At 42.2% G+C, this 12,876-nt stretch overlaps 1 protein-coding gene across 1 annotated transcript in view; it reads left to right on the top strand.

Annotated features, from left to right (window-relative positions):
- The window catches only part of ror1 (receptor tyrosine kinase-like orphan receptor 1), a 159,604-nt gene that overhangs the window by 99,208 nt on the left and 47,520 nt on the right, over positions 1 to 12,876 (top strand). The window contains exon 2 of the mRNA XM_069680270.1: positions 12,256 to 12,318. Within this exon, the coding sequence (XP_069536371.1) occupies positions 12,256 to 12,318 (63 nt within the window). The remainder of the gene's footprint in view (positions 1 to 12,255; positions 12,319 to 12,876) is intronic.

A 12,876-nucleotide genomic window follows, 5' to 3' on the forward strand; every position in this document is an offset into this window, starting at 1 on the left:
GATGAAACCGCTCTGTTTTTCACACACACAATGGTGAATGATTCATTGTATTATACTGACCAACGGTGCAGATGACTCACAAACTTATCAGAGTCAATGTGAAGAAGCTAAAGAGATATAATCATGAGTCCATTTTCCCTAATTTCGTTTTTTAATCTTATAAGATAAAAGACACGAGCGATTCTAGACGCTTATTATTTAATGGTTCTTACCCGGGCTTCCTAGACTCTTCTATATGAGTGTATTGAATTATTTTAGACCACAAGACAGGAGGTGGGGCCTGCGTTTTCCTGTCAGTGCTCATATGCAGATCCTTCAAAGTGATTGTTCAAAATAGGACTGTGTTCTGGGATGTGGAAAATGGTCCTATTCCAATTCAATATTCCCTGCCTCTAAGTGTTTTGGACATCGTTGGTGTGGGTTTGTCTCTGGCTCGTTTTCAGCCCTGTGTTCGGGGACACAATGCTCTCAATTCTCCCTCCTACCACTCCTATCCTTTCTTTCTCCCTCTTCCATCCTTCTGTCTTCCTCATTAGCCAGCTACCTTTTCCTCCAAACAAGTGGAGGAATGCTGCTGCTTATTTTCTTAACCTGGGGCGAGGAGAGGTTCCCATAGAGCATCAGGGTGATTGACATGGAAGCGTGCGGGAAAGTCTCAGAGGGTCCCTGTTGGCTGCCCAGACTCTGTCTCCAACATGGAGCTGGAAGACCAAAGAAAAAGAAAAACACAGGACGTTTTTACTGGAACGAAAAGTTTTCTCTCTCCCTCAGCCTCTTGTCTCTACAGTATATCTCCTTGTCTACTCCTCGCTCTATGTTTGTCTCTATTGAAACGTCTCCCCCCTCTCGCAGTCTAACTTTCTCTCTGGCCTGGAGTCATTTTTTTTGTGGCTACCATCCTGCAGCGTCAGTCACTATGAGCTGACTCAGCGTCACGAGTCGATGGAGACGTGATGTCTCACGCCCAGTTTCCCAGAAGCATCCCCAAATTATTCGGCACAGTTTATCTGTGCAGACAGAAGACATAAATCAGTGGCCTGTGTTACACAAAAGGCTATCAGTGCAATAAGACCAGTTGTAGTGAAGAGATAATCAGAAAACTGCAACATTGGTACGACTATACAAACAGAGAAATGTGCATTGTGGACTGGACCGCAGGTTTGCAGTGTTTCCCACACAAAGGTTTTAATTGGGCGGGCTTTTCAGGTGTAATAAAGGCCGCCCAATTATATTTAGTGAACCAATTTTATATATATTATCAAGCAGAGAGAACACCGCCATCTGCATTCCCCCTTATCTGTTTGTTCTGACAGTTACACAATCTCTTTTTGTGTGAAATCTCCTTTATTCCTACTTATACCATTGTTTTGTAAGTGCAGCTGGTTCATGCAAATGTCATTCTGTTGCGTTTTTACGTTAGTTTTAAGCATTTCAATGCACTATGTCATTAACAACAAGCCTCCAGGGTCTCACTTGCTGTTATCAAAACGAAAGCAGGGCTGTTAAAAATTGTTTTGTTTTTGTTTTTGACTTTATGAAAATGACTTCTTAAGAGGACAGTGAACAGAACAGAGTGCAGACACATTCAAGAAGAGAGAAAAGGAGGGCAGGAGTGTGTAGTAAGAGAAGAGAGGTGTCGGTGTAAGAGAGAGTAGCTGGTTCTCAATCCAGGGGCTGCAGCCTTCGAAGGAGGCGGTCTATGGAGGATGCTCCAGTCATAGCCTACATAGACTGTTGAAGCCGAAGTGAAATGAGACTGAGTCTACCCTTGCATCACCAAACGCAGCTCCTGTCGCCTAGCAACAGGTAGCTAGCATAACTAACATAACTAACGTAGAGTAATTTAACCTATTATTTTAAAGATCATTTCTTTCAAGGGCCCTCAAACATGTGTAACACTCGCTATTCGATTGAGTTCAAACCAAAAACGTATACATTTTAAAGTTTATTCCTCGGCCGCTTAAATGTTCATTTTGTTTGAATTGACGTGCAAAGGACGCACCCAATGGATTCTTTGCGGCCCGGGAAATGGAGGATGCATTTGTCGGCTGCATTTGAAGGAGCCTTCGAATTGGGATAGCCTTTGAGGCGCCGCTGTGACGCAGCTGGCCTTCAAATACGCCCTTCAAAGGATGTAGCCCCTGGTTTGGGACACAACTAGTGTGTGTGTGTGTGTGTGTGAGGGAAAAGACAACTTAAACAAGGTGAACAGTGAGAAAACGCTAAAATAATTTTATGACTTATTTATTTTTCAAATTTACAAACAAAACCCCGCCCCCCTCCGCTGCTTCTGTCATTCTCTGAGAAACTAATGTGAGTTTGAATTGAGTCAAAGCAATTGAGACTGTAGCCTGATGAAAAACAGGCACGCAGCATTCTAGATAATGATGCTAATGTTTTCCAAATGACACCATCACTGTGCGAGACGTGTAATTTAAGTCAAACATCTTTCGCTTGAGATGTCACGCTCTGCCTTTCATTAATAGCATCTCTCTCTCCTTAAAACTGTCTTTGAAAAGTGATGGCAGGCCAGATTTTAAACAGTCTATACATCCCGCAGACGAGCGGAGATCCAGCCTTACGAGTGAGGAAATACCAGCAGACGTACAGAATGGTTTTGGAATGGCGCCCGGCTCAACCGTAGTCACATGATGTCTAAATCCGAGTCACGTTTAGCATTATCCTGGCGTTCCCAGATTCCATCTGCAGGGGCCTCTCCTTTTGAATTTGTCATCCTTGAGGAATCTGGGAATGCCGACAGTGAGCTTATGGAGTGTGTGCGTGTCCCTGACTGCACCTGAGCACACACACACGCAGGCTTTTGTCCAACACACAAGCACAGACCGGCATGCAACATGGCATGTGTCTTATTCACAGTATTCACACTGTTGGCACACGCGATACGCTATTTTCAGATAAGTCACGTACAAAATGCCAAGCGAGATGACTGTATTCATGTCCCACACACAGACAGAAAGCCTGACTGACTTTGGCTTTAGGTCTTAAATCTTAAATTCCACACCTGACCCATGACACACACAAGACCTCAACACGGACATAACATTAACGTGCACCATGTTCATGTCGTTAAATACTCTTCTAATGCATAAAAACCCTGAAGTAGCACATCCTCTGCAACCAAATGACACACTTACAGGCAGGTGTGATGACTCCATTCACATTCCACAGGGATGAACGGACAGACAGCTACCTCTGCAGATTACGTCAAGGTCCCAGGGCTCAGACGATCTGCTTAGAAGCGATCAGGTTTTCCAGAAAGCTGAGCGCCCACACACACACACTCACACACACGCAAACACTTGGACTGGACCTGTCAGGTGAAAACAGATGAGCTGCACAGTAGGTGGTAACATGCTTGTGCACATTCCTCACTGGTCTGCTTACACCGCTGGTAACTGGAGCTCAGGGGAGCCTCGCCCCAAAGTGGGCTAACATGGCCTTATACATCAGCGTGGTTTCCATTGCAGAGGGACAGCAGGGCTTTAAACTCTGAGGCGAATGTAGTTCTTCAGGACCAAACAGGGCTTCTGCAGGGGCATCAGCACAGCATGAAGTTACCCCAACATCAAAGTTTTCTCCTGATGAAACAGACAAATGTGTGACCCAGGCTGTAGCCTAATATAAACTTACCAATAGGAAGCTTTTACCTGTTTAATTGCCTGTATGTCTGAACAAACCAAGTACACTTAAGTTCATTGACAAGCTCAAGCCTGCCTGTGCCTGCAAGTGTCCATGCTGTGTGTTTGCGTGCGTGTTTTCTCAGCACTCTCAGGTTTCCTACCATATTTCAAAGACCTGCAAGTAGTCTGGTGGACTTGGAACTTGCATTTGTCCACAGGTACAGCTGTGTATGAGTCGACATGACCAATAGTTGACATGCTGAAGCTGGTCTACGTCGCTGAAGTTAATATTAGACATGCAACAATTTTCAGTCCCAATCCCGATACTGATTCCTATCTCCTGAAAAGCACCACTCAGGTACAAATTTTGAACTAATCATCTGTATGCTTCTCTAGAACTCTAGAAGAGACTTTTACTTGTAAAGCCCAACAAGCTTAGACATTAGTGTCCTATATTTGTAAAATCAAATGTGTCATATTTGTAGATATTGCAAGTAGCAGTTTTATTTATTTACATAGCAAACAGGAATTACCTCCAGGGGACCCTTAACCTTGTTCCATTTCTCCCAAAAGGCCGCCCAAAGCGCTTCTGACATGACATAATGCATGCCCTTTGATGTAAATATACAATAGTAGACTGGAACTGCGAATAATTCCTTAGTGTTAGTGTACAGTATGACCTGGCATTGATGCACTACCCAAACAGACCTTGTGAAGTAGAGAAGCTACTATACTAGACTTTTGGTTCAGATTAGAAAAACATTGATGCCTCTTTAGAAGTCTTCATTAACTTGTCACTTCAAGAGAGGTCAGAGGTCAGACTCTGTGATGTCACCCTGATGTCCACCATGGTCCGAGGAATGCTGAGTAGTGACAGTCGTGACTGCGAGCCTGACACTTAGAGATAATTTCAGTGACGTGACAAGCTGTTTAAAGGAATCCTCTCGCCACTTGTGTGTCTGTGTCAGCTTTAGCTTATTCTTGGTGTACTCAAGTTTCAACCCGTCTCAATTGATCAGCAGCTAAAAAAGGAAAAGAAAGTGAAAATCCGGAGGTACATTGGGCCATATTTCAAGTAAAACATCTTATTTGAAAACTCATTAGCTAACAAAAGTTATGTTACAACAGCTAACTTTAGCATTCAACCACTCCCTAGCTAACATTAGCATTCAAAAGTGTTTCAAAACACCGGTAATGTAATTTATCAAACTGCTGTGTTAGCTAGCAACTGGTTGAATGCTAATTATAGCTTTAGTTACTTAGGCTACCTTATGGGTTATCACATTTCTTGTATGGCTAACATGAGCATTAAACCACTCCCTAGCTAACATTATCATATAAGTGTTTCAAAACACCGGTAATGTAATTTATCAAACTGTAACGTAAGCTAGTGACTGGTTGAATGCTAAATACAGCTTTAGTTAGCTACTTAGCTGTCAGCACCTTATGGTTGATCAAATATGTTGTTAACTTTGAAATATGGCTAACATGGTTTATATGAAACCACTTTCTAGCTAACAATTTAAAAGTTTTACCGGGTATGGTATGAAAGGCGTTGATTCCTAGCTAACGGTAATGTGAGTTAGCTTACAGTAATGTTAGCTAGCACTTGGTTGAATGCTTTTAGCTCTCCTGACTTAGCAGTTGGTACCTAATAGGTTGATAAATATGTTGTTTTAAAATGAAGTATGTCTCATTCCCTACGATTGTATGATTTGTAAAAGTGGAATACAGCTGTACAACATTATTACCGCTTTGAGCTTCAGAGGAAAATAAATGCTGTGTTGATACAGCTACATTTTCAACAGCGGAGACACAAAGGTTTACCTTATCCCACATACCAGAGTCTCTGAACAATGTCTCCAGAAGGTTCATCTTAATTGAGATTGAACAAAACTTCAGCATGTTTTACACAACGAGCTTCAGTTTCCTCCAACTTTTATTCAGAATCTGTGGTCAAGGCAATCTATAATTCCAAATGCAATCCAGCTTTCCAAAATATGTTGTATAGGTTGCATAAAATAACCCCCCGGCTCAGCTCTCTGAACTTTTTGAGACACACAGCAATACTTTAAACTTTTTTTTTGACATGTCAGAGTGAATGTATGTTGTAACTTGAGCTCTTTCTTTCTCTTGTTGTCTATTGTTCTGATCCAAAAAGGGCCTTGTTGTCGTGCAGCCTCCTGTCATCTACCCTGCTCACATCTCTCCTCCCTCACCTCTCTCTCTCTCAATCCCCCTCTTCTGTGGTCTTATAAGGTTACAAAGCAGAACTCTCTGAGAGGATGCAGGACTGTGTGAGCGTGAGTGTGTGAATCCTGTGTTCTTTGGTCCATGATGTCCTCCTCAGGTGAACACTCGGTGCCTGTACTGGGCCTGCTTTTATTCCTCTTTATGCTCCAGTTGAGCCTGGGAACGAACACACACACACACACACACACACACACACACACACACACAGGTGCAGCTTTAGCATGCACACGATCACGGGTATGCACTTGCTCTCCCTATTTTTATGGTGTTTTGTATTTTATTTGTTTCTGAATTGAGTGCATTTTATAGAAGAAAAGATCTAAAATGAGAACTTAGTGTCCAAAACCTTAATTTACTGCCCGCTATTGAGCAAACCTTTTTAGCATCTGTTATACAGGAAAAAAAGATAGTTTCGGTTTATTTTTACTTCAGTTTTATCACAATTTTAATGGTAATTTTGGCATTTTAAAAATTTGTTATAAAAACATGGTACTTGCCGAGTAGGGCACGCGTCAACATTGCAAAAAGGAAGTTGGACTGGGTAAGAAATAAGACATTTTAACAAACCCCCAAATTAAACCGTAAGGAAAAACAAGAGCAAAGCGTAAACAGTATGTTATAAATCCACCACAGTTTACAGACAGACTACCTGGCCCAGTTTGTGTCTACTTTACTTGGTGCAAGCGTGTTCGCCAAAACATTTCCTGTGCAATAAAGAATAATGACTGAAATTTCCTCTAAATTTACACAATCTGGTTGATCTTTTATCTTGTTTATGGCTTGTCAAACGTCCGTTCTTGCCACATTAGCCTTTGTTGTAGTCGTGTTACTATATTCCCAGATCTCTGCAGTTACTTCGGCACGTTCAAAGTTTTCAGATCTTTAACAAAAGGCCAGAACTCTGGAAGTAAAAACTATATTGTAACAAACTGGAATTCCAGTCGCCAGAATTACTTTCTACCTATTTTTTCCCTGTCTGTTCTGTCCCTATTGTTGGCTATCAGTCCATTTACTCTGCGATGCCCATGTATGTCCACTGTAACAGTTATTTACATTCAACACAATGACAGCGAATAAACTCTCCCGCCAACACAAACCTGGTGGGAACGAAGCCCACTTCTTAAAAAGCTAATTTTACGAGCTCCTTCGCTCTGGGTTTATCATGAAGTCTCTCTCTCATGCTGTTTTTCTGCACTCTCACATTTTCCAAGTCTTCTTCCCTCCATTTTTTTACCAAGTCCTCTCCTCTCTCTCACTCTTCACCAATTTTTTCCTTCTTTACCTCTTGGCATTTACTCAAATCCCCGTCCTTTTGCCAGCTGACTGTAACTTTCCGCTCATTTTCCAATCTTGAGCCTAATTGTGCTAATAATTCATTAAGGCAGCGAGAGCACTCTGTGGTGGTTAGACTGGTTGTGGATTCAGGACACAGTGGGACATTAGCTGCCTATTTCACACTTGTCTGAGAAATGCAGACAGAGGGTAGACAGACTGACAGCAACAACAAAAGGAATCCATGATTTACGGGAACCTAGGAAAAGGAGAAGACAGAAGATCGGTGTATAAAGTCAAACGCCACCTGGCAGTTAAGGCCTATAGCAGCATAGCTAGGGGCTGGTGCAAGGCGAGCCATTGCTAGCCAACTAAAAAAAAGTTTTAAACCTACTTTTTAAAGAGATGGTGTCTGCCTCTTGGATCCAAACTGATGGATGGTTGAACCAAAGAGGAGCTTGGTAATTTAACCTCCCATACTACTCTCGGAGACTTAAGGCACCAAGCAGGCCTTCATATTTGGACAAAATGTTCTTGAGGAGTAAGAGGACACCGTTAGTTTTTTAAGATAATATGGTGCCTGACCATTAAGAGCTTTGTAGGTTATACGAAGTATTTTAAATTCTATCCAAGATTTCACAGGAAGCCAGTGCAGCGAAGCTAATGTGGGAGAAATAGAATAGAAGTAGAGACTCGTTAGGGCTCTGATTGTCTAATTGTTACTCTCCTCTGCAATGCTTATTGGATGGGTATTTTTTTTAGTTGCAGAATTGTTGTTTCATGTCTTGATGCCAGACGCATCAGTCTGCTAGGTCCAGTTGGCGCATTAAGGGTCTTGGACTCAGGCAAAGGCTTGATGGAAACTGGATGGATCTGTTGAAGACAAATGGTAGAAGGAAATGATTATCATGCCAGGATTTTCCTCTTTAAAACATATCCATCTTTCACCTCTTTAACCAGAAATATTACTTAGCTTTATTGTGAAAATGTCGGTTTTGCGTGTATTCCAGATAACCCCAGAGTTAGGTCAGTTTTCCAGCTAATAGGGAAGGAAGAGGACCTCGGGAGAGGCCCTAATAACAGACCAGGCGAGCTCATACATCACTCTCACTCACCACCACAACCAGCCTGGCTCCAACACAGCCCCTCAGACCATATAACAGCATATTAGTTGCTACGCATTACTGCTCAAATTGAACATTTCTGATTTGGCAAAGCTTTGCCCCTCGGAGGCTCCCTCTTTCTCACTTTCTCCTTGGTTTTTCTTTTCTTTACGTCAGGCCTCTCCCTCATTCCCATGCCTTGAAGTTTAAAGCTCTGCTCTAATTCCCATATGCTGCTGTCACAGTAAAGTCGCACCAGTTCTCAGAGCTTTACAGGGGTTAAGCTCGTGTCCCTGCGTGATTTTTATCATGAGAAGCCAAATACAGCTGGATGAGGATCAGAGGCTGCTCTCATGGAACTTTCTGTGTGGAGATGTCATGTCTGGACTTCTCAAAGGCACCGTCATGTTAAGCATTTACTGTATGTTTTGCCACTGTGTTGCCAATTGACTGACACTCGGTTGAAAATGAAAAAAACTATGTTCCAAAACTTGCAGCTCTTTGAAAAGTGAAATACATGCACAAAGGGGAAAGTGGTGCTAATATAAAGAATGTAAAAAAGCCATATTTTTCATGCATGTTCACCATCGTGCCCTCTGATGTTTTGTCATATTGCTGCTGACAAGCTATGGACATGTGCATCAGCTCTGATCCAGGTTATGCTGCTTCTCTGTTAATGATTTAAAGGGAATTTACTGTAAAACAATGTTTTTTAAGAGTTAAGATAATGGTCATCAAAGCAGTTAAAGTATTTGTTGTAGTATTTAATATCATTTAAAATATATTGTCACGATTAATCCCTCTTAGTGTTGAAATAACTGCTCAAAAATACCAAAATAGCTTTGAACAACTGCTAAGGTAAGCCCTGAATGTACCGCTAAGTCGCTAAATGAAACTGTAATTCTTTTATGAATTATGCAGACAGTAAGGACATCCGCATATGATCGGAAATGTACGTTTATTTCCCAATAAAGGCAAAGCAAGTTTGTCTCATTGCCTTCCAAATGGACACATAGAAGTATTTTGTGATCTGGCAATCCTGTCAGCAGATTATCCCTAATAACAGATAGATGGTTTGTCCTTACCCCTTCAATACAGCCAAATTACTTTAACAGAAAGCATTCAAATGACTATTTTCTGATCTGCCAACGTAATACTAAGTTTTTGTAAACTAAAGGCAACCAAACGTCCTTGGAAAAGGTGGAGATCACAGTTAAAAGAGAACTAGATTGAATCATGGTCAGAAAACAGGTGCTAACAGCAGACTGAGGTCAAAGTCAGTGGAATTAGTTGTACTATTACTTTTACAAATTGTCTAACGAAGGGTCTGCCATCCAAACCTGATCCTGAACCATGATCCTTTCCAGTGATTCATACCAGCAGACCAGCATCCTTGAAATACACACACCTAGTTAACATATGTGAAACCTTCAGAATCAGGACCATGATCTAATCAGGGTCCAAACCGTGACTGCTAGAACCGTTGATTTAAACCGACACGGGCGCTGTGAAGCTGCCTATTTTAAGGCCCTCATTAACAAATGGGCGCAATGCAATTGCTTCCCTCTGTTCCTGGGAAACATTAGAAAGCTAATCTCAAAATTACTTAGCAGTTCATCCCAGATATTCCACATGATTGTCTCAATGAAAGAGCGCTAACAGATGTGACCTAAATAGAGAGGATATAAAGTAGAAGAGAGGGGAGAGAGTCAAATGAGTCTTATTGGACAACTTTTTCCTTTGCAAAATTTAATAAAATCACATGTGCCACTGTTAAATTTCCTGAGAGATTAAACAAACTCGCACCTGCACCCACTCCGTAACACTTATAAACTTCCTCATGGTACCCCTTCTTTCCTCCTGCTCCCCCTCCCCTCGTATTCCCATGTCCAGCCCCTCTATTGAACTCTCACCTGGCTGCACTCGGATAGCTCTGTGTTAGTGACGCTAGTGAGCTGCAACTTCCCCCTCTCTTCTGTCCTTTGTCAACCACAAGAGCTCTCTGTTTCTTTAAGCCCATCCACCCAGAACGCAGCGAGAAGCTAGACTCACCTTGGGGCCAAGACTCGCTACACAAAAGGTCATTTTTTCGGCCCCATAACACAACTCGGAGGACCTAAAACCCGCCGCATATTAGCCCTGCAGTGTTACCTACAAATCTGTAACAATCTTGACCACAACTCATAAAAGTGCCAGCCTCTTGTTTTTAGCCTCCAGACTCCCTCGCTAACAGGTGCAGAGGCCCAGAGCTCTGCTCATTAACACAGCTCATTTCACAAGCTCCACCACAAAGTCGTTACCATCCTGACACAGCCTGCATGAAACAACACATTATCACCCAATTAGCATGACCCCGTGTGAGGCGCCTGGTCCTGTTTCACTGCACACTTTCTCTTCTAACACTTCCCAACTGTCACCCTGCATGCCACACATGCAACAATAATGTTTCCGAGTTGTAAAATCATGTATAAAGTTCTTTTTTAAATGTGTTCCTGAAACATATTTAGGTACAGCATGTACAAGGAAGGTTATGTTTGCAGAAAAATGTGTGCTTTTGCATGCGTTTGTAAATGTAAGATGCATGCCTGTAGTTGGCTGGCAGCCATTAACTCATTCATCATGTTAAACTATCCCAGCCTGCACCAACATACATACACACACACATATTGGCTCAGCCTGTAAAGAAGAACTCACTGTAAGCGTGGGATAGCGTTCGTCGGTTGTCCGGTGTCCAAAGAATGAGCAGAGATAAAACTGTTTCAGCTTCCATCCTTGTCATTCCTGCATGTTGAAGTCCAGCAGAGGCCTTTTCATTTGTCAGGAATCAACTTGTGACCTGCGGCGGCGCACACTGAAGCCCATTTTTCTGCCTCCTCTCTCCTGTAATGAAAAGCAGAGGGCCGCTCTGTCGTCAGCTGGTAATAATGCAGCATTAGGTCCACATGGCTCGCTGGTCGGCTCCCTGTTATACATTCAAACCTCTGATCTACACTAGAAAATGTACAGTGCTGTCCCCAGTGTTGTTGTTTAATTAAGTTGGGCAACTCTTAAAGCAATGTTTGTTTTTGTCTTTGTGCAGTCGGTTTTCTGCTGCTATTTTCTAGTTTGTTTTTTAAAAATAAATTTAGGGGCATCTGATTGGCACGGAAGGTCTGGGCAAGAGACATTTACTTCCCTCTAAATGCATGCAGATCCAAACTAAAGCTTTTAGGTGTGTTTAGTGTTACGCTACAACGAAGTACGTGGATTTTTCCTTCATAGGCTGTATGTAAGAATTGGATGTAGCCTCTGGATTCAAAGGGTAAAGCTGATGCTAAATTGCCTTAACCTTTTGTTTGGAATGACCAGCTAGGAGCAAGTCCGCTGGTATCAAAAATAATTCTCATTGTATAGAAGTCTATGAGAAGGCGAAGATACTTCTCAACACTTTCCTAATGAGTTTATGGTCTTACTTGCAAGTTTCAAGTCTTCAACCGGCATGATGAGTAAAATCCATGATAAAACAAAGTATGCTTTGAGGTGGAGCTACCTTTGGTTTACCTGGATAGAGATGTACAATGCTTAGCCACTCTGTCGTCCATATACGGTATCTTCTGGGTCAAAAAAAAAACCAAGATGGCCACCAAAAAGTTGAACTCAAGGCTTCAAAAGTGGGTTTTACAAATCAGTGGGTGATGTCATGGTGAATTTCATGTCTACAGTTGGTTTCCTTGCTTTTTTTCTCATTTAATCCCAGTAGCATGTTTAATGTTAAACATGGGTAAAGAGAAGACACTGACTGGGACAATCGGGTATATTTATGTCGATGAGTTTCAGTAGAAACAAAACTATCAATGAATGCCATGTTTGTCGCATTCCCAGTGTTTGAGTGTGAAGCTCATAGCTTGGCATTTTTTCATATGTGCTTCCACGAAATAGCGAAGGATGTGGGAGGGCCAAAGAGTCCGAAACATGCTAATAGTCTTCTCCATTTCCTCTGTTCACAGGGTCTGACTTTCCCCAAGACCCCAGTGTGATAGCCACCAACTCATGGAACACCTCTAATGATGGTAACAGCACACACATAAACACTCGCACACCATGAGAAGGGCTCCATCTCCACAATTCCCCAACAGACCTCTTTCCACTAATACTGTAATAGCTGTGAACACATCTGTTTTAACCAACATGTCATGTGTTCATCATTTATTAAACACATGGTGCAGTGAGCTGTAACCCCACCTGTGCTGTCTAAAATTACATTCAATGATGTGTTTAAAATTACACATCTTCTCTGAGTGGTCACTGTCAGCAACCGAGACAACACCCACGTCCCAGCGTGGGCCACTTTACAGAATAATTGATGGAACAAATTCCACATTGATCCACTCAACATGTGGGAATACAGCCACAGGTGCGCTGCATTTCTCTCATTTCCACTGACCTAGTTTTAGTTCTGTCTCAAGCAGAAGATTCAGATGCTGTCACGAGGGTGAAGTCGGCCAAAATGGGCCAGTTTTTGGTAAATCACCGATTCGACCATCAAATACGCTATGCACGAGATCCAATCATATTTTACTAACTAAGGTGCCTTTGCAAACTGGTCTATATTGTAATCCTTCTTCCTT

Source organism: Semicossyphus pulcher, unplaced genomic scaffold, assembly GCF_022749685.1.
Source record: "Semicossyphus pulcher isolate SPU_LCO1_2020_fin unplaced genomic scaffold, fSemPul1.0.p SCAF_4, whole genome shotgun sequence".
Classification (NCBI taxonomy): Eukaryota; Metazoa; Chordata; class Actinopteri; order Labriformes; family Labridae; genus Semicossyphus; species Semicossyphus pulcher.